Genomic DNA, 22,470 nt, shown 5'->3' with positions numbered 1-22,470 from the left:
AGTGCTTTATCTACTGTACCATCTAGCTGCCCTTTATTGTTTTTGTTTTTGTTTTAACCACCATAGGAGGTAAAAGGTAAAAAAAATAGTAAACAAATTTGTAAATAATTATAAATAGTTCCATGGGTAGACAGTGGGGGCTTTACCAGCCTTAGTATTCACTAGTATGGAACATGGGTGCACCAATTTCTTTAAGTAGGCTCTCTATTTGAATATTATTATTTATTATAATGGGCAGCTAGGTGGCAAAGTGGATAGAGTACCTGGCCTGGAGGCAGGAAGACTCATTTTCCTGAGTTCAAATCTGACCTCAGACACTTACTAGCTGTTTGACCCTGAGCAAGCCACTTAACCCTGTCTGCCTCAGTTTACTTATCTGTAAAATGAGTTAGAGAAGGAAATGGCAAACCACTCCAGTGTCTTTGCCAAGAAAACCCCAAATGAGGTCACAAATGGGAACATCATTGAAACACTTGAACAACAACAAATTGATTATAATAATTATAGAAGTCAGAGAAAGGTTCATTAGATCATAGAGAATGTTAGAGGGGGCAGAAACCTTTGGTTTCACTTTCAATACCTATAGAAGCAGCTGGTAGCAGTAGCTGTAGCACTGGACCTTGTGTCAGGAAGACCTGAGTTCAAATCCAACTTCAGACACTTAGTAGCTGTGCGACTGTGGGAAAGTCACTTAACTTTTGTTTGCTTAAGGTGCCTCAACTGTGAAATGAGAATAATAATGGCACCTACCTCACATATGTGAGGATCGTATGAGACAATATTTGTAGAAAATTGCTTAGTACAGTTCCTGGCATGCGCATGTATGTATGTATCATATAAATTATATTATATATGTATATGTTTATATATACATATATGTATGTATACATATATGTGTGTATACATGTATGTATGTGTATATAGATATAGCCTGGTGTTATATAAATGCATAAAATATATAAACACAATAAATATATAAAATATGTAAACGTCATATACACGCTTATCCCCTGCCCCATCCCCCTTTCTATTTATTAGCTGAAGACCACATAGGTGAGCTTGGTCAATTCTTTTCTTTCTCTTTTATCCAGGCTTGTAGAGTTATGTGATACGGCAATACAAAAAAATCTAATTCCAAATCTGGGCCACATTAAAAGAGCAGACCTATAGAAGGAGAGAACTCTAGAGGTGATTGTAACCTTTCTCTGCCCTGATCAGACCCCATCTGGAATATTGTGGGCACCCCATTTTAAGAAGGATATTGATAAGCAAGAGACCATCCAGAAGAGGGCAGCCAGGATGGGGAAGGGTATCAAGTTCACAACATAGAGAATCAGCTAGGCCAAAAAAGAGAAGGGAAACAGGGTATCATTTGGAAGGCTACTACCTACAAGAGCAGATGAGATTTTCTCTGCTGATCTTCCAGGGCAGAACTATGAGAAGGGGGTGGAAGATGTAACAAGGCAAGTTAAAACTAAATAGAAGGAAGAACTTCCCATCAGCTAGAGCAATTGAAAAGTGGAATGAAGGGCCTCAGGCAGTGATTGACTCTCCCTTGCTGGGGCCTCTTCGGCAAAGGTTGGATGTCACTTTGTCAGCTTCCTGATAGAGGGGATTGTTCAGGAGTGAATTGAACTTGATGGACACTGAGGTCCCTTTCAACACTGTGATTCTGTGATCATTTGTTGATATATTCTAACACAAACACTCCAGTAAGAAATTTCTAGTAAGAAATTTATGTCTAGTAAGAAATTTATAATTTTCATATTAATCGATATGATATGTGTAATGAATATACCAATAATTTAGTTTTCTCAAGAACTGCCTCTCTGCCTCGGGGGTCAGAGCTCACAATGCAGCTTGAACTGATTAATCAAAACTCTGACAATGCTCACAATCACTAGACCTTAAGTGAAACAAATCAAAGATTGTAGATCCTGTTCCTGTCACAGAACTATGGTTCTGTACTTTAGGGGAGATGGTCACAGCCCCCAAAGATTTGACTCCAGAATTGCTGTATTGTGGGACTTATGGGTTTCTCGGGGGAAACCATTAGTTGATTGTAATCAGCTAGGAGAACATTCTTCACTCCGAAGCTGATTAATTAAACTACTTGATTACTGTGGCTTCCACCTCTAGGCCTACTTTGTGTGGCTGGGAACATTCTCAGGTTAGAGATTGGCTCAGTAAAAATCCTGTTACCAGTAACAAGGGTTTCATCTAAATGAATAGACACAATCTATAAACCATCAGGCTTACTGGAACAGTGAGTTGACCTAGGAAGGTAAAGCCAATCTTTCTACATCATATTTGTTTGAACGGACCATCTGTTTATATGTATTTGCTGAATGGCTCCCTGAATAACCAATCACTGATCATACAAGATAGGGCAGTCATGAAGGCCTAGGTTCTGGGCCCACTTTATTCCCCTATCCAGATAACTCCCCTGAGAGCCTATAGGTTATAGCACGTGATGCCTTTTGGGTGTTTTAGACACCACCTTCATATAGTGGTTGTCCCCTGTTAATTCTGGTTGAGTAAGCTGTACAACTCTTGTGCAGAACACAGATGCCTGAGTTATGACTCTCAGGAATAAGCCTGATCAGAGAGAGACCTGGAACACTTGTTTTGGCCCACCACTGCATTATCCCCACCAAGAGCTCTCACGGGGAAACTCATATCGTAGCATTTGGGAATGGTAGTGGAATTCAGTTAGAGTGAGGGGAACTTAGGAGGTGGACCATGACTTCTTTAGATTTATGTAGCTGTGCTCAATGGCAACTAGGTGGCACAGTGGATGGAGCTTGGGATGGGCATCAGGAAGACTCATCTTTGTGAGTTCAAATCTGGCCTTAGACACTTGTAAGCTGTGTGACCCTGGGCAAGTCACTTCACCCTGGAGCTGGAGAAGGGAATGGCAAACCACTCCAATATCTTTGCCAAGAAAACCCCACCATGGGATCACGGAGAGTCGGACATGACTGAAATGACTGAAAAACAGCAACAAGAAACTATGGTAAATGGGGAAAGGAGTATGGTGAGGAAAGGATACAAAAAGGATGAGACTGGGGAAGAAGGAAAGACAAAATAATAATGAGAGGCCAAAGGTGGGGAAACTGAGCAGAGAAATGATATGAGGGCATCAGGAATAATTCTCTGTTCACATGGAAACAACCCTAGTGGAAGTCCTTGTCACCTCTCACCTGGACTGTTTGGGTGGCCTCCTCGTTGGTCACTCAGCTTGCAGCTCTTCCCTCTCCAATCCATTCTCCATGTAGCTGCCAAGATGATTTTCCTAAAGCACAGTTTCAACCATATCACTTCCCTCCTCAAGCATTTTCAGTGGTTCCTTAATGCTACTGGGAAAAAATACAAATTCCTCAGCATGCCATTTAAAGCCCTTCACAGCTTGATCTCAATCTACCTTTCCAGACTTATTTAACATAATTTTCTTTGAGACAAACAAAGGCTTTTTGGCAAAATGGAATTTTTGTTCACTAACATCTCTCCCTCCTTCCCTCCTCCTTTCTCTCCCTCTGTCTCTCTTTCCCTGTCTCTCTCTCTCTCTCCTTATCTTTCCCCCACTCTCATACTTTCAGAGTTCTGATTATGTCATGATTAGAAAATATCATCAGAGAAACTTTCTTTTTTCCTGGATGATAACTCCAAAATGTGTTTGTCTAAGGCTAGGCACTAGCTCAAGTTGCAAGGAAAATTGTCTTATATCTGTGAAAATGAAATAATGCTAATGTCAAAAGATATTATTAGCATATCCTAATAATATAATAATAAATATATAATCAAAGAAATGAATATTAAAATAGGGCAGCTAGATGCACAGTGGATAGAGTACCTGGCCTGGAGTCTGGAAGAACTCTCTTCCTGAGTTCAAATCTGGCCTCAGACACTTACTAGCTGTTTGACCCTGAGCAAGTCACTTAACCCTGTTTGCCTCAGTTTCCTCATCTGTAAAATGAGCTGGAGAAGGAAATGGCAAACCACTCCAGTGTCTTTGCCAAGAAAACCCCAAATGAGGTCATGACAAATCTGAACATGAACAACTGAACAATAACAACTTCCAGCCAGGCTAGTTTTACTTAGAATATGGATTAGTCTATTTCCAAGGATCTCATTCTCACTGATCCTTGCATAATAAATCACAGGGTCATAGATTTATAACTGAAAGAGATCTTAGAAAAAAATCTAATCCATTTTGGATTTTTAAAAGTTCTTTTTTTTCTTAATCTCTTCATTTTACAGATGAAGAAACTGAGACCCATGAAGTGAATTGACTTGACCAGAGGTCACCCTGGTAATTAGTAGCAAAGGCAGAAATTTGAGCCTAGATCCTTTGACTTCAAATTCAGTGATTTATTCCACTGAGTCTCACAAACATTCATTTCTTTGACTTAAGGCCTCCTTCCCTAAAATGTAATATTTCTTTTGGAATGATTAGACATTAATGATACAGTATAAATTAATTGATGAGTTAACTTTAGGCTTTCATAGGAGGAAGAATGGGAGAAAATGAGGACACAAAAGGGCCTGATAGAGGTATAAGAGGGGAGGCTTGGGATTGGGAAAAGGCATAAAAAGGGGTCAGGGACAGTCTAAATATATTTGTTCTCCAATTTTCCCTAGAGCTGGCACGATTGGAAAGCATGTTGTCACCTTCCCCCCACACACACACACACACACACACACACACACACACACACACACATACACACATTAGGTAATGTGAGGCAGGATGAGATCCTACCTCCTGCATCCTCAGAATTTTGATGCCTCTCTGTGTTAGTGAGGCTAAAGCTTCATAACAGCCTTCAAGAATGATCCAGATGTCATTTCTCAGACAAATGACGGGAAAGAATGTAGCCAGACTTTTCTGTTTCTGAGAGTTTCTGTCAATTGACTTGGGCCTGAAGCTTGGGTACCTCTGATAACGTACTTTGCACACAACGGACTTGCGAACTAGCATAGTGCTCAGTGCTCAAATACTGTTGATTAATTGGCGATGTCCTTTCTGTTGGCCCTTGTTGGGTCTGGGGAAAGCACACACTGGGAAGGCAGCCCACATCTGTTTTCTTAAATTTAATGAGTGCCTGGGCCAAGTTTTACAATCGACAACTACAATTTGGAGACTCTTCCTAGCTTTCGAACCCCACCCACACTCACCATTGCCACCGCAACTAACCAAGCCCACTTTTTTCCTCCTGATTTCCATGCTATACCATTAAGTGTCTGTCTAGAGGAAAACGGACAAGGGATTGTTAAAAAGCAAATTTAAAAGAAAAAGAGACGCAGTTTATTAGGATTTACCTAAGTTTTAAAGTCTGATTTAATTTAACCCTAGCCTGGTTTCTTTTAGCTTACAAGTTCTTAGATGAGTATTAATAGGCAGTTTGTCTCATAGTCCATTTATTATTTTCATCTGACATGAATCTGTGAAAAGTTTGGAAAATAAACCAGAAATTAAAGTTTGTCTTCTTTAGGCCCATATGAAGAGACCTATTTAGAATCCTCTAAAACTGGGGCAGAGCTAGCTTGGATGAAGATTGAGGGTGAGTACTTCAAATGTATCTTATCCCTCTACCACAGGAATGACTCCAGGACTCCTCTGATCACCATAGGAAGGATCTATAGTTTGATATCTGCCCTGCTGCTAAATGCCACACCCTTCAGAGCCCCATTAACTCCCACTGCTGTCCACCTTTTGCTCAGGAGTTGGAATCAAATTGCCATAACCATTGCTACTGTAAAGGGGATGATAATCTTTCATGGCTTCACTAGGAATCCTGGTGATTCTAAATCACGGTCTGCCAGGCTGAAAGCTCTCTTCCCTGGCCACCCTCACCCCCAGAATCAGCCCTGTTCCCCTCCTGCCCCTATCCTACTATTCATTTAGCCCCCATTCTGCTGTTTGTTTCTGCTTTTTGGATCATTCCTCTGATTTCATCTGTATAGGGAGCTCCCAATGAGGTACTCTTTTTGCCAATACAGACAGGTACCTTTTCAAAAAATTATAGGCTTGAAAATTGCCCAGAGCTACAAAGAAGAAATAAATGACTTATCCCCGGTTGGCATAGTCAATGTGTTTCAGAGGTAGGACATGCTACTACTATTACTACAACTTTGGCTCCTCCTCCTCCTCCTCCTACTGCCAACTACTGCTGCTACTGCTCTACTACTATTACTACTACTGCTACTGCTACTACTGCTACTGCTACTGCTACTGCCATTACTATTACTACTGCTGCTACTACTTTACTACTATTACTACTACTGCTACTGCCACTACTATTACTACTGCTGCTGCTGCTACTACTTTACTACTATTACTACTACTGCTACTGCCACTACTATTATTATTGCTGCTACTACTTTACTACTACTGCTGCTATTTCTACTATTACTGATGCTGCTACTACTACTACTATTGCTGCTACCGCTACTATTTCTATTATTGCTACTGCTGCTACTACTACCATACCTAAGTCATTCTCTAAGAAGAGTAATTCTCTAAGACTATATAAGTTGCATTGATAAAGGAAGTTTCCTCACCTGGGATTTACCTATGCTAATGAAATTATAGGTCCAGTTTCTATGGCTATGTTTTATATTTCATTTTCTATGTACATATTGTTTCTTTCAATAGAACGTAAGTTCCTTGAGGTTAGGGGAATGTTTTGTTTTGTTTTTTAATCTGTAAACTCTCTTCATTTTAAAGCCTGCCCTCTGCTGATTATCTTTAATTATACACCCCCACACACATATCTTGTTTGCATATAGTTGTTTGTATTTTGTCTCCCCTGCTGTTAGATTGTAAATTCCTAGAGGGTAGGAGCTGTTATTGCTATTCTTAGTATCCCTAGAACTTAGCATAGTGCCTGGCACATAGCAGGCACTTAATAAAGTCTTGTTGACTGCATTTGACCTTGTATTCTGGTTGGTTACTAATGTCTTATCTTAACTATTAGACAGTAAATTCTGAGGGAAGGGACAGTATCTTATTTTCTTTATATTCCCCACAGTACCTTAAACATAGTCAGCACTCAATAAACATTTCTTGAAAGGATGCATCTTAGAAACAGGCTTTATCTTGTTTCTTAATCACAAAATATTACACCTGGGAGGAACTTTAAAAATTATCTCCTGCATCTACTCATTTTACTGTTGAGGAACTGAAGGATTCTGTTGTAGGCCCTCTTTTCCCTCTATACAACTTTACTTGGTAATATCAGCTCCCAATGGATTCAATCATCATTTCTATGCCGATCATTCTCAAATCAGCTTCAACCTCCTCAAATCCTAACCTCTCTCCTAACCTTCATTTTGCATTTCCAATTACCTGTTGGACATTTGGGACTGCATGTTCCATAGACGTCTTATACTTAACATCTCTGAAACAGAACTCATCTCTCCTCCCAAACCCTCCCCTCTTTTTTAACTTCTCTATTACTGTTGAGGGTACCACTCTTCTCCTGGGTGACTATCCAGGCTTGAAACTTAAGTGCTATCCTCAACACCTTCTCTCACACTGCCACCCCCCACCCAATCCAATCTGTTGCCAAGACCTATTGATTCTACTTCTGTAATAACTCTTATATATACTCCCTTCTTTCCTCTGAAACTGCCACCACAGTGGTACAGGTCCTCATCATCTCATTCTTGGACAATTACAATAGCCTATTGATTAGACTGCTTGCCACAAGTCTTCCCATTCCAGTCCATCCTCCTTTCAGCTGTCAAAGTGATCTTACCTGAAGCCCAAGTCTAACCATGCCACCGCCATACTCCATAAATTCCAGGGGCTCCCTAATACCTCCAGGATCAAATATAAAATCCTATCTGGTGTTCAAAGCCCTTCATAACCTGTTCCTTTCTTATTTTTCCAGACTTCTTACATCTTACACAAGCCAAATACCGTGCAATCTAATGTATTTAAAGGCAGTTCAGAATATTAGAAGGGCTAATGACTTGTATTATCCTGGAGGATGATTTGAACACATGAATTCATTCACTAGCCCAGTAGTGAGGGCCAGGAGTTTATGAGGAGATGATGTGATCAAAAGGTCCGCTCCATCAGAGCAGTAATGTGTCTGGTATTGGTGCCAAATGGGCTGGAACAAAGAAACTTTTCTGCGTGCTTGTAAATTTCTAGAAGGAGTTAGAAAGCCACAGTAAGAAATGTTCATAAAGTGGTTCCTTTTTTCTTTTTGAAAATGAAAGATAGTAATGATTTGGAAACATCTTTTTAGGCAGTCTTCCTTAGACACAGGCATACTAGAAGTGGGAACAGAATCAGAATCAGAACACTGAAGTGAGTTCTTTGATCTTCTAATCAAATCAAGGACAATCTCAAATGAATCCAGGGCAGATTATTCTGAACTAGTGATGCGAAAAATCTCAGATTTGTACTGTGTAACACTGAAATAGTACACTTATGTGCACCACTGTAGAAAAGTACACCCTCCACTGTAAGAAGACATGTAAACACAGATTTTATAAATCTTAAAAAATTTAAAAATGGATCAAAGAATTTAAATTTCCCAAAGGTTGCAAAAGTTTGTCAATCACAAGGCTTAAGGTAATGAGATTCCATTTATCTTCTACACCACCCAGCATATTAGGCACACAGTAGTTGCCCAATATGTACTTATAGATTACTTCACTTTTGTTTAGACCAATCTTTCCATATTTATTTGCGTATTTATTGAGCATTTGCTGTATACCTACTATTGTGCCAGGAGTCATACAAAAGAAGCACAAAACAGAAGATCAACACAAGAAACACATATGAACTAGTGAGCAATAAAAAGATTTGGTTTTCCATGTAAGTCCTCCTCTGATGCTTTACCATGATATGGAGGTGACCCTTGTTGCTCAAAGTTTATGTCAGCAGAACACAAGCTCTGGTATACCTTACCAAACTAGAAAGTCTTGGAGTACAGGCTCAGGGAAAGACTATATCCCCGTTGTTCAAGGATCAGCCTATTGAAATCTGGAGATGTTTTTCACCAGAAGGTTGGTAACCAACCGATGATTTTTTTTTTTTTGGCCAAAGCAATGCATTAAATGATTCCACTACCTGTGGAAAGGACTGTAATCCATATTTAATCAATCAATCAACAGGCATGGATTAAGTGCCTACTGTGTGCTATTCACTATGTATACCAAACCAAAAATAAAATGGTGCCTGCCTCTGAGCTGTTTATATTCTACTGGATGAGATGACATGTACATACATATGTATATACAAAATAAACAAGGCCATTTTGTAGAGGAAGGGTACTAGTAGCTGGAAGGATCAGGAAAGCTCTGATGAGGTGGCATTTGTGCTGAGCTTTGAAGGGATTCCAAGGGATTCAAAGAAGTGGAGGTGAGTGGAGACAGAAGATGGAATGTCATATGTGAGGAACAGCAGGAAAAGTGTTTGGCTAAGTCCAGGGGTGGGGAACCTGTGGCCTCGAGGCCCTATGTGGCCCTTTAGGTCTTCAAGTATAGCCCTTTGGCTGAATTCAAACTTCACAGAACAAATGCCCTTCATAAAAGGATTTGTTCTATAAAACTTGGACTCAGTCAAAAGGCCCCACCTCAAGGTGGCCTCAAGGCTGCAGGTTCCCCACCCCTGGACTAAACCATAGAGTGCAAGAGAAGGAGTAATGAAAAGTTAGAAAGGTAGTTTGGAGCCAGATTGTGAAGGACTTTAAATGTCAAATAGAGGTAGGTATATTCAATTTTACAAATAATAGGAAGCTGCTGGAGTTTATCGAGAAGGGTACTGACTGCAGCCCTCATTAGCCTTTCCCCTTTCTCAATTCTTTTAGGACTTTGTGTCTCACCACTTGGTCAGACATACCCTTTAGGAAAAAATATTTTAGCATCTTTGAGGATGATAGATAGGAGAGGGAAGAGATTTGAGGCAGGGAGACCAATTAGAAAGATATTAAAATGGTCCAGATGAGTGGTGATGAGGTCTGGAACTAGAGTGGTGGCCAAATGAGTAGAGGGAAGGAATACAGGGGACAGATGGTGTAATTGTAAAACTTACAAGATTTAGCAACTATGGGTAGGGAAAGTGGGGAATTAAGAACCAATTGGAGGTTGTGAACTTGGGGGACCAGAAGGACATAAGAGTTAGCATTTGCATAGCACTTTAAGGTTTGCAAAGCACTTCACAAATATCTCATTTTATCCTCACAATAATCCTGAGAGGTAAGTGCTATTACCACCATTTTACAGATGAGGTAGCTAGAGGTTAAGTGACATGTCCAGTAGTAAGGCAGAACTTGAACTCAGGTCTTTCTGATGCTAGGTCTAGTTCTGTTTTAGACATATTGAGTTTGAGATGCCTTTAGAACCTCCAGTTAAAAATGCCCAATAGGCATTTTGGCACAAGGAAAATTCAAAAAAGAGAGAGATCAAGGAAGGCTGCTGTAGGATTTTGGTCTCATGAGATCATAGATTCAGACCTGGGAGGATCTCAAAGGCAAACTAGTCCAATCTGACAGGCTAAGTGACTTGTCCAAGGTCATCAGAGAAGGGTTCCTGAAAGGAGAAGTATTTGGGCTGTATTCTAATCTGGTCATGTTTCTAAAGTATTAAGGTAGAAGTTGTATGGTTTATTTGCTTTTTTGTGACTTAACATCTAGATTTTTAGGCTTGCTGATAACACCTCCAAGAAGCCTGGTTGAATGTTGGATGCTAGAAAAAATTTATGTGGGCTATGCTGCCTCAGAATGCCACATGCATATTATCTTACTTGATATTCACCACAGCCCTGTGAAAGAAGTGGTATATCATTATTCCCATTATACAGATGAAGAAACTGAGGCTTAGAAGCAGCCAGGTGGCACAGTGAACAGGACCATGGGACGTGGAATCAAGAAGACCTGAATTAAAATCCTGACTCAGACACTTAACAAGTATGTAACCCTGGGGCAAGTCACAACCTCTGCCTGCCTTAGTTTCCTTAATTGTAAAATGTGGATAATAATAGTATCTATCTATCAGGGTTGTTGTGAGGACTGAATGAGCAAACATATGTGAAGTGCTTTGCAAATCTTTTTTGGGGGGGGCACTAGGCAATGAGGTTAGGTGACTTGCCCAGGGTCACATGGCTACTAAGGGTCAAATACCTGAGGCAGGATTTGGACTCAGGTCCTCCTGACTTCAGGGCCAATTTGCTATACACTTCACCACTTAGCTGCCCCAAGCTTTGCAAATCTTTTAGTGCTATAGAAATGCTAGCTATTAATTAGAGAAAGCAAGTTACTTTTCCAAGGTCATATAGATACCTTAAACAACACTATTGGAAGAGAGATATATACTTATATTATCTGAAGTGTTTTTTTCTTCCATATAGTTTATACAGTATTTTGGAACCTATGTCTGGATGCATTTCCTCCTCATATCTGTCCCTTCAAATCCTCTTACTTCAAGGTTCATCTTAGGGGCCAACTTCATCCTGATCTTCCCATCAGAGTGCAATTTCTCTTCCTTTTCAAAGTTCCTAGTGCCCTTTGTTAAGATCTGTCTTTTGCCTGTTTCATTCTACCTTGTACCACCTTTGTGTCCCTACTGTATTCCCTTTTTAGACTGTAAGTTCCTTTGAGGGCAGGGATTCTGTCATTTTTAAAATCTTTGTATGCCCGAAAGCTGAGCCTGTGCTTTGTATTGGTAGGTGCTTAACATAGGTTTGTTGAATTGATGTGACACTAGTGACACGAACAGAGTACCTGTAATAGTCCACTATATAAAAATGACAGCAGTTGGGGGAATCAAGATCAAATAAGTCTATTCTTTAGGCAGACTAATAGGCAGGGCTGTTTAAAATCAGCATGTGATAGCCAGAGAAAAGATGGTCAGGCATAATAAAATGCATAAGGAAAAACAAATGATTGATTTAGTTATGAGCAGGAAGGATAGGGCAAGCCACAAAACAGAGAGAAATCTGGAAACGGATGTTAAGCATTTTGGATAAGGTTCATGTCTGCATTATCCGGAGCTATTTATTTAAGAGGACAAAGTGGATTCCTTGGTTTGGAAGTTAAAAGGCTTTTTTAGAGCCAAAGAACAAGGGAGGGGAGAGGAGCGAAGGAATTTCCTTGGCTTGTTCCCTTTACACATAAATCATTACCTCTCCAGAAACACCAACCAGATTTCAAACCGCATCCCTCAGTCACCCTCCACCCATTTGGTCTCTCCCTTGCTCCGCCTTTCTGGGCACCCCATCCCGCAGTGCCCCCTGCGCTGTCCGCGCGACCCGGCAGGGGGAGGCAGAGGAACACATAGAAAGAGCATCAGCCCGGGCAAAAGCCTCCTCAGTGATGAAGTGCGGTGCTGGGGTGTGAAAGACGCACGGACGGCACAGGCGGGCGCTGGTCACTGCTCCTGTGAGGGTGTAGCGGGGAGGGAGAGAGCTGGGAGCTGGGTTGCATCACAGCCAGCATTTGTGGGGACTGCCCCAGGACCGGTAACTCGCTTGCCTTCGCGGAGTCCTCTTCCTGCCCTCCCGTCTGGGGTCTGGCAGAAGCAGTGAGCCATTCTGCAAGGCTGGTAATAACGTACACTCCGGGCTCCATGGCTCTCACGGGGCGCGCATCCCGGCTCCCCGGGCTCCCGCTGCTCTTCCTGGCCGCGCTCGTCTACTTAGCCTCCGCGGAGGCACCAGGTACAGTTCCCCAGTCCCAGGGGAGCAGGTTCTCCTCCCCTTATTCTTCTCCCCTCACTCGTCTTTTCTCCCCTTCCATTTCTCTTCTCCATCTCTCCTCCTCCCACCGCTCCATGCCACCGTCCTGTCGCTTCCTGGAGGGGCCAATTCCAGCCCCACTGTGCTTTGCAGTGTGTCACTAACCTGTCCATCCTCATTCACTCCAGCAAGGAAAGGGGGTGGCAGATGGAGAGGGTGGCTGGTCGGGGCATCTTTTGAGGACAGTAGCCGGACACGGGAAGGTGATGACCGTAAGCTTGGTCGCCACCAGCGTCACCCCTGACTCCGGATTCGCTTTGACCCGGAATCCTCGGAGACAGCTCCCGGGGCTTGTGGAACTGGAAGGCACACTTTGCGCTCAGGATTCGCGTCTTTGCGCGCGGAACGCCAGGAGCACTTGGGTGTCCTTTCCTATATTTTAACCTTCCCTCTCCTCTGCTTCACCGGTTAGCAAGGGTGGCGACAGCTGCGGGAAGAGAAGGGAAAGTGTTGGGCACGCAGAATTTTCTTAGAGAAACTAGGAGCTCCCGTGGGACCATCCTAAGTCTGAGTTTGAGAAGGAGCAAAACTTGTTCGCAGCGAAGGAAGTCCGCGTCAGGCTTCAGGCACTCTTGCATTGAGCAGCCAGCCGCTGTGACTTTGCGTGGGAAGTTTCTAATCAGGATAAAGGGTTGTTGTGGTATCTCCCCCTCAAACCTCCCCCACTCCTTTGTGGGGAACGAGGTGGGAAGAAAGGGGAAGAGAATTGATGTTGGGGGGTTGGGAAGGAGGGATTGAGGCAGGAAGGAGAAACTTCAGCTCTCTTGAGGGTTTTTCTGAAAGCAGAGGCTTTAAACAGAGATGGATGCTGTGGGTGCTGAAATGTTGGAAAGGCACTTAAAAAATGTCAGTGCTTCTGTAACTTTCGGGGGAGGGGAACCCGTTTCTCAGAGGCTAGAAGTCATGCCTGTCGCGGTTTGTTTCCTTCATCCTAAAGCATTTGGTGGCTTCTGTTCCCACCTCCTCTCTTGCAGGCCTTTTCACTTTTTGAAAATGTGTGGGTTTTGTTTATGTCATCAGTTTGTAGGAGTCCAAAAAGCTGAAATATTTGTTGATAGTAGTCACTCCCAGGCAGGAGAAGAAAGCCCATTTTGATTAGGGGTTCTTGTTTGATGTTATGTAGTATGAATCCTTTCCTTTTTGATTGTAATTAAAATGCCAAAGTGCCAGAATAAAGGGGGAAATCCCTCCAGGGAATGGGAGTGGGGTGGGGTTCTTTGCGTTGTCTACTTTTTTCTTGATGGCATAATCATAGGAATACAGATCATTAGAACTGAAGGGTCAACTTAGAATCCATCTCATAAAAGTTTAAAGCTTTGCTAAGTAAGTCTTAAGGTGGAGTATTCAAACACATCCTTCACAGATTTTATTAAACATTTTTTTTAGAGAAATCATGTATTCAATTAAAATTTTTTTTGAATCCTCTCTAAATCTCCCATTCCTATCTACATTAGTTATATATGGGTACTTGCACATATGCATATATTCGTATTAACTTTGAGTTAATGAAAGTGTGTTGTTCCAGAAAGTTGACTAAATTGGAGTTTTTGCTAAAATGCCTTTATGACTGTTACACCTTCAAGCACCTGGGTCAGGCAATGGTATTAGAATTTAGAAGCCACGATGTCAGGAATTTGGGAACCAGGGTTTGTTCCTAGTAGTCCACTGACTTCCATCATATTTCCCCTCCTTTTACTACAGCTTTGCTTTTCATAAATCACAGAAAAGCTGTGGAATGCTTCAGTTGGAATATTTTCTGGCATTCCACTTCACCGTGTTGACATGGGGTTTATAGTTAAATGATCTCCAGCTCAGAAGTAGACAATGTAGGACAACATACTTTGGAGTGGCTGACAATCAGGCTTAAGTTAAATAATGCTACAAAACAAACAAACTAACAAAAAGCCCACAGAAACCTGTAGAGCATTCCACATAACTATGGAAGAAATGACAGGATATATAATTTATTTCATCTGCTATTGTGGGTAAGTGTCCTGTCTGTACTCCAGTATTAAAAAGTTAAAGTATCATCCTTCATAGGACTTAGGTGCTTCATCTATACATCATAAAGTGAAGTGAGATTTTGACAAATGGTTGCTTAATTTGATTAGTGTCGATGATCAAGTTGTATAAGCCAAGACAAAAAAGAAATATCCCCCCCACACACATTCTGAATCTGCTATATCTATACTCCATTTGAGGCGTGAAGATACAACTAGAGCTGTAGTTTGATGGTGACAGATGATCACAATTCTAAAAATGGCTTTCAGGGTAAACTGAAGTTTGTAAATTACTAAAGCCTTGAGCAAAGATTTTTAAAGCCTTTACTTTCTAGTAACTTTCTCTTCTTTGTTATAGAGATCATTTTAAAATGTTTTTACCAAGCCAAGAGCAAAGTTTTTAAAGGTAGATAACATTATAGGTTTAGAGTTGAAAAGGCCATCAAGTTATCTAATCCAAAGCCTTCCTTTTATAGATCAGGAAACTGAGACCGAGAAAAGTGGTTTGTTCAAAGCCACATAGAGAGTAGTAGAATCTGTATTCAAACTCTAATGCATCTGATTCCCAATCCATTGCAGTCTTCACTGAACCACAAATTCAGATGACTAGATTCTTTTTCTGCTTTTTCTGTAGTCTTTATAAACAGAATAGCTGATCTTTGCTTCTCAAGGCAGATGAAAAAGAAGTGGCATTCTGTTATTTGGCTGCTAGGTGGCGCAGTGGATGGAGCACTGGGGCCTGAAGTCAGGAAGACTTCAAATCCAGTTCAAACCCAGCCTTAGACTTAACCGTGTTCGCTCCAGTTTCCTCATCTTTCAAATGAGCTGAAGAAGGAATGGGCAAACCACTTCACTATCTTTGCCAAGAAAACCCGAAATGGGGTTATGAAGAGTCAGACACTACTAAAACTATTGAACAACAACAATAAATCTCTTGTTTACCTTGTTGGGCCCCTGTCATTTTCGTGTCTTATCCTGATCTAGAAAGGCAGGCCTTGTATATCAGTGTGACAGAGGGTTGCCTTTTGGATGGAATTTGAAGGGTACAAGGAAGGCACTTTTTATTGTAACATATATTTGGAACTCTATGGCCACACATAGTCTAAAATTCTACCAAGAGATTAATTTCTTTGGATTTAACCAACCCCTAGTCCAGTTTGTACTTTACATGTGCAGATACTGAGAGGCAACAAGTTAGAGGATAGTCAGACTTGGGATCAGGAAGACCTGGGTTCTAGTCCTGCCTCTGATATATATAGTCCCTCCAAGTCACTTAATCTCTTAGTGCCCCATGGCAACTGTCTTAAGAGAATAAGTTGAAGAATAGGAACTAACTTGTATTGGTAGAAATTCCTCAACAGAGGTTCCCTATGCCAATGAGATTTTATGTTCAAAAAAGAAACCAAAAAAAAATGTAGATGCCACTTGGAGAGTGGAACATTTTAAGATGTTATCAGTCGTTAATGTCTTACTCTAATTTGTCTAATTGCTTTTTGCCTAGACATATTAGTTGGGATTGGGGCTCTGGCAAAACGAGAGTTTTGAAGTGGAGTATGGAGGGAGAAATAATTAAGGAGCATAAGGCATTGGGTTAGGTGAGGACTCTGACAGATGCTTAAGATAGATAGTATAAGGGAACAAGGCCATGCTTGTACAATATATTGGAATCCTGGCATGGGGGGGAAGTAGAAGAACCAAGGTGGGAGGGTATCCATTCAAACTTTGCCTGATTTAAATTTTTACATAGGGAAGGCTACATGATTGAATCAGCTTTATAAGAACAATGGTGGAGAGTAGAAAGGGCTATTAACAGTGTTGCCTCTCACCAGGTTGTTGTTCTGTTTATCCTTTGTTCTTGAAGAGGACCGTGACATCAAGGAGATGATGACAAGACTTGCAATTGACTTTAAAGTGAGTGAGGGAGGCTGTGCAAAGTCAGCAGCCTCACTTTCTCCTCCAGAGCCATCTGGGTCCAGTGGCCAGATATTCCTCAGGACGACTGGAGATGGCTCAGAATACAATGGGAGACCCTGGCCCTTTTAAACTAAGGTCTTTTAAGGTTCTCACTTTGAGTGAGGCAACTCCCATTTAGTGAAGAGGCCTCTTTAAGAAGTTAAGTCCAGGGATGGCTCCTTTAATAAAACAAGCAAACTAACTGAGAGGGGAAGACCCTCAGGGTTGCTGGCCAAAAAAGAAACAGTTACTAATTACATTCACTCAGAGCCCTGAGGACCCAAAAAGTAACCATTAAGTGGTGCTTGGGTGGGGACCTATTGTTGTCCAACCCTTGAGATCCAGCCTGAATTGGATTTCAGGCTTGGTCTTTGAGAAAGAAATTTACCCAGTAAACCCCAAGTTAACCAGGTTGCTTTTGGCCATCAGCGGAGAGGAGAGGAGGAGAGGAAAGGAGTTATCCAATTGGAACTGGCCAGCTGAGTTCCACACCATTCAGGCAGCTCAGACTACTCACAGGTTGTTTGTCCTTCCTTCTCAAAGGACCATGACTTTAGGGAGATGATGACATGACTTGCAATTGACTTTGATTTGAGTGAGTGAGGGCTCTCATCAAGAGGTTCCATGAACTTCTCTTCTTTCCACAGAACCTTGTAAGAGATTTCTTATGAAGGGCAATGGAAGAGAGACAAGTCTGGAAGGTGGAGAGGTTCCTGGAATCATGAGGTGTAGGGCTGGAAGGGACCTAAGAGGTCATTTAGTCCAACTCTCACATTGTACAGATAAGGAAACTGAGGTCTAGGGAGAAATGATTTAAGATTATACAAATTTTAAGTAACAAGACACAGTATTCAAACTCCTATCTTCTGACTCAAAGCTAGTGTGCTTTCCATTATACTGGGCTCTTATCTACTTTATTATCTTATGATATCAAAATTTCACTGTTAACATGATTTTTTATGTTTATATTTTTCTGATCTTCAGTATTGCTGCTCATATAATTTGCACCACTGAAAATCCACTTCTCTGGGGTTTTTTTTGTTTGTTTGTTTGGTTAGGCAGTGGGGTTAAGTGACCTGCCCAGGGTCACACAGCTAGTAAGTGGTATTGTGTGTCTGAGGTCAGATTTGAACTCAGGTCCTCCTGAATCCAGGGCTGGTGCTCTATCCACTGCGCCACCTAGCTGACCCTGAAAATCCACTTCTCTGGAAGTTTTCCCTGAGTACCTTTACCACAGCAATCATTCAGTCAACAATCATTTATTAAGTGGTTACTATTTGTCAAATAATCATTATTCAATATTTTAATTGGTTCCAATCAATTATCTCTTTATGTCTCTATTTGTATCTATAGTTGTATCTATAGCTATATCTATGTCTTTATATATCCATAGTGTACACACATTTATAATCAACTTAGGATCTATAATTATTCAATTTCGTTCCAAAAAATATTTATTAAACGCCCACTGTATACATAAGACTGTGATACATTCCAGGATAGAAAGGCCTTGACTTTAAAAAACTTATAATCCAATAGGGAGGAGTCTCTGTGGAGTCTAACTCTACCAGGTAGAGTTAGTTAAAGACCTAAGAGAGATCTATAGAAAAAGCTCTAAGAAAATTAAGACTATTTTCAGGAAAGTCTCTTTCTCAAAATATTTAAATACCTACCGTGTGTTAGGCGCTGAGGTAGCATTGGTAATACATATAAAAATGATGAAATGATTCTTACTCTCAAGGAGCTTCTATTCTATTTGGAGTGACAACATGTACATATTTATACATAAATATAATATATAATTATGCTTTAAATGCTTAAAACTACATGACAACTTTTGGAACATCCTTTGTATAAATATATAGAGAAAAGATACAAGGTAGTTAAGGAGGGAGGGTTGGGGGAATCATTATTACAGATCAAAGTACAGGAAGGCCCAAGGTATCACCTATACCTACTTTCATATGGATAAGGCTTTACATACGAGGGCACCTTACTCTACTCCCCCATGGACAGTTTAAACCTTGATATCCTTTATGTAACCTCGGCCCCTGTTGTCTTTCAGTCTTACCGAGGGGATTATCTCCCCTCACCAAGAGCTGTGTACATATTATGATGATATAATGATAATTGTATACATAATGATATTGTAAAAGGTATATTCCCTGATTGATAAGAACTGAAGAAATTTAAATCTGGAGACTAAACACAAAAATTAAAAAAAAAACCCCAACACCTTTCAACATTTGTTGATAAGGGAAGGCAGGACTAATTCTCTCTTCATTCTCTCAACAATTCAAGATTTTCCTTGGGATGGTAACTGCAGCTTTGTTATTTGGTCGTTTCAGTCATGTCTTACCCTTCATGACCACATTTGGGGTTCTCTTGGCAAAGATACTGGAGTGGTTTGCCATTTCCTTCTCCTGCTCATTTTACAGATGAGGAGACTGAGGCAAACAGGGGTAAGTGACTTGCCTAGGGTCACCCAGCTACTAAGTATTTGAGGCCAGATTTGAACTCAGGAAGATGAGTCTTCCTGACTCTAAGTCCATTTGTAGCACAGCAGATAGAGTCCTGACTCTGGAGTCAGAAGCAGTTGAATTCAAATCTGGCCTTAGACACCTACTAGCAATGTGACCCTGGCAAGTCATTGAATCCTGTCTGATACTTACTACCAGTCATTTTGGACAGGTCACTGACCCTCTCTGGGACTCAATTTCTGCAACTGTAAAATGATGGGGTTGTACAAAATAAATGGGAGTGTGATAGATGAAAAATGAAATCACTGAGGAAAAAAAGGTTCAATCGTCTGAGCGAGTCAGTTTGTTAAGCAGTGCATGGCAATTGCCCAACAAACAGGGATCAGACCTCCTCAGCTTAGTCTTGGACCCCAAATACAGAGAGAGACAGACTTTTTATACATTAAGAACAATTAATTACATAAGGCCAATTAATTAAAAGGAAACAGCACAACATTAGGAATCTGATTTCTAATTCGAGGGAAGATTAGGGACTTTCCAAGTTGGGAAGTAACAATTGCAGTTTCCTGAATTCAGAAGAAGAGGTGTCCCACTCTTCCCAAGTGTCTGTAAGCAATCAAAGGAACATAGAAACAATAACTGATTGATCAGTATGGAGCCAGTTTTCAGATAAGGTATGGGTTGCTTGAGGTGTATAATTGTGAAAAAAAATCCTTGCATCAATCTTTGAATCTGACTGAATTTCTGGTCAGCATAACCTAGATCCTTAGGTAAGGGTTTCTAAGCAGCAGGTAGAATGGTCCAGCTTCTCAGCCACACAGGGCTAGGTTCAAACAATGCAATAAGGTTTTCTCCCAATTCCCACAATGGAATGAAGTTTTCTCACAGGACAGAATTTGGATGAGAGCCATAACTGAATAGAAAGGGAACTGAGCTAGCTCCAGAATTGAGTCACAAGACAGAGTCTGTGTAGTTCACTCAATTCCCAAATTGACTACTTGCCGTCTTAATCCCCTCAGTTCCCACAGGAGATAGATCCTTTCTGGTTCTGAATCCATGATCCTATCACCATAATTCATTGGCCACATTGCCATTGCCTTGACTTCCAACTTTTACAGAGTACCTGCTCTACAACAAGTCCTTACGCTGTAAGGACTTATGAACAAGTTATTAAGGTAGGCATAGTACCTACATCACAGGGCTGTTGTGAGGATCAAATGTCGTAACATACGTACAGTGCCTTGTGAACCTTAAAGCCACATATAAATGTTAGCCACCACCAGCGCCAGCACCAGCACCAGCCCCATCCTCTAGCACAGGGGCCAGGGATGGCCAATTGTATCTTTTCTTTTTCAGCATGTTCCCTCCCTTCCTCCTGAAAGTTTTATTCCAGTGGTGGTTATCATGGATCTGAATTAATGTGCCCCATGGAAAATGGGACCCCAGGAAGGATGTCTGCTAAAGAACAAAAAATAACAACAACAACAACAAAAACCACTCTTCACATAGCTAAAAGTTTTCAAGAAGCGCTCTTAGAATTTTCCTTGTTTCAAGAAATGCTTTTAACTCTGTGAGAGAGGTGGGGCCCCATTTTCTCCATCCTCCCCCTCTAAGAAGCTCAAGTAAAATTGCAGTTCCGAAATCCTTTAGTCATCAGAGGGCGCTCATGGCATTCCAGTGGCATAGCAATTCATTCTGTGTATACATTCCTTTCCTTCAGATGAAGGAATCCATATATCACCCCAACAAGAGGAACCAGCAGCAGTAACTGCGGTTTGTTGCTGGGGTGTGTGCAAGTTATTATATATTCATGTCTAATTTTTGTTGAGACTTTCATTTGTTTTAGGGTCAAGCATTGTTTTCTGTGATTTCTGCTTTGTAATGTGCAGGATTCTGGAGGTCTGGGTGAATTATGTAACAAAGGAAAACAAAATTAGGGTAAAGTTTCATTTACCTAAAAGTAAACTCTCTAGGGTGCTGCTGCTTCCTCAGCTGCCCCCCTCTTTTCCCTCTTTCATTAGTTGCAGGAAATTTCATCATAGGATAAGTCAAGAAGGAAAAATTCTCTTAATTAGCCATTTGGGCTACTCATTAGTAGGTAACAAGGTATTTTGAAAGCCTCTAGCTCATCTTCACCCCCACTACATGCAGAAAATATTTGAATTCTCTTTGGTTCTAAGTGTTGACAGTAAGGCTAAGCAGTGAGTGCTCAGCAGTATGCGATAAACAGGAAAGAAAAAAAAAGGAAGACGAAAAATAAAGGAGGCTTGAGGAGAGAGGAAGAGAAGGAAGAACACTGATTCCATGCCAGTCGATCTGGTTTCTGAGTCCCTACTCAAACCTACAGTCCCTATAATAACACTAGAAGAGTCTAAAACCTTTGTTTAATAAGTAGATCCAAAGATAAAGTAGGTAGGAAAGGTAGGTCAATGATCTTTCAAATGCCAACCACATCAGACATAGGATACTCTTCCAAAACAGATCAGTCAGGCAGGCAATAATTATTTATTAATACTTATTGTGTGCCAGGGACTGTGCTAAGTTCTGGGATAACAACATGTGAACAATTATGTATAGACAAGCTATATATATACATATATATGTATACACACACACACACACACCACATACATACACACACAGGATTGTTGTTAAGTAAGTCATTTTTCAGTTGCATCCACCTCTCCATAACCCCATTTGGGGTTTTCTTGGCAGAGATACCATAGTGGTTTGCCATTTTCTTCTCTAGCTCATTTTATAAATGAGAAACTGAGGCAAGCAGGTTTAGGTGATTTGCCCAGGGTCACACAATTAATAAGTGTCTAAGGCCAGATTTGAACTCAGGAAGATGAGTCTTCTTGATTCCAAGCCCAGTCCTCTATCCACTGTGTCACCTAGCTGCCATTTATACACAGGATAAAGAGGAAATAATCCAGAGGGGAAAACTCTAGAATTCGGAGAGATTTAGAAAGGCTTCCTGTAGAAAGTGGAATTTTAGCTGGAACTTGAAGGAAGCTAGGGAAGCCAGGAGGTGGAGATAAGGAGGGAGAGTATTCCAGGCATGAGCGATGATGGATGAAAATGCCAGGAATTGATTGAAAGTATCTTATTTGAAGAATGTCAAGGAGAAGAGTAGCGTCCCTCAGATTCCAAACCTAAAGTTCTGCCTGCTATGCCGTGCTGAGCATCAGTTCATTATTTGTCTATTTGAGTCATGCAGTAATTAGATATGAGAGGATACCATTTAAGCCACACTTCATAATTTACAATAATTCCATATTAC

General features: G+C 41.0%; 1 protein-coding gene across 4 annotated transcripts in view; it reads left to right on the top strand.

Annotated features, from left to right (window-relative positions):
* Positions 1-12,331: 12,331 nt before the first annotated feature.
* FNDC1 (fibronectin type III domain containing 1) overlaps positions 12,332-22,470 on the top strand; it is a 124,385-nt gene continuing 114,246 nt past the window's right edge. For 3 of the 4 annotated variants that reach the window (XM_020986720.2, XM_020986721.2, XM_020986718.2), the window contains exon 1: positions 12,332-12,676. In XM_020986720.2, the coding sequence (XP_020842379.1) occupies positions 12,586-12,676 (91 nt within the window). In that variant the 5' untranslated portion in view covers positions 12,332-12,585. The remainder of the gene's footprint in view (positions 12,677-22,470) is intronic. The other variant, XM_020986722.2, reaches the window with a different exon arrangement.

This window comes from Phascolarctos cinereus, unplaced genomic scaffold (genome assembly GCF_003287225.1).
Source record: "Phascolarctos cinereus isolate Bilbo 61053 unplaced genomic scaffold, phaCin_HiC Scaffold_5;HRSCAF=322, whole genome shotgun sequence".
NCBI classification, from domain to species: domain Eukaryota; kingdom Metazoa; phylum Chordata; class Mammalia; order Diprotodontia; family Phascolarctidae; genus Phascolarctos; species Phascolarctos cinereus.
Note: the sequence above shows the minus strand (reverse complement) of the source record. Positions and strands in the feature narration are given on the sequence as shown.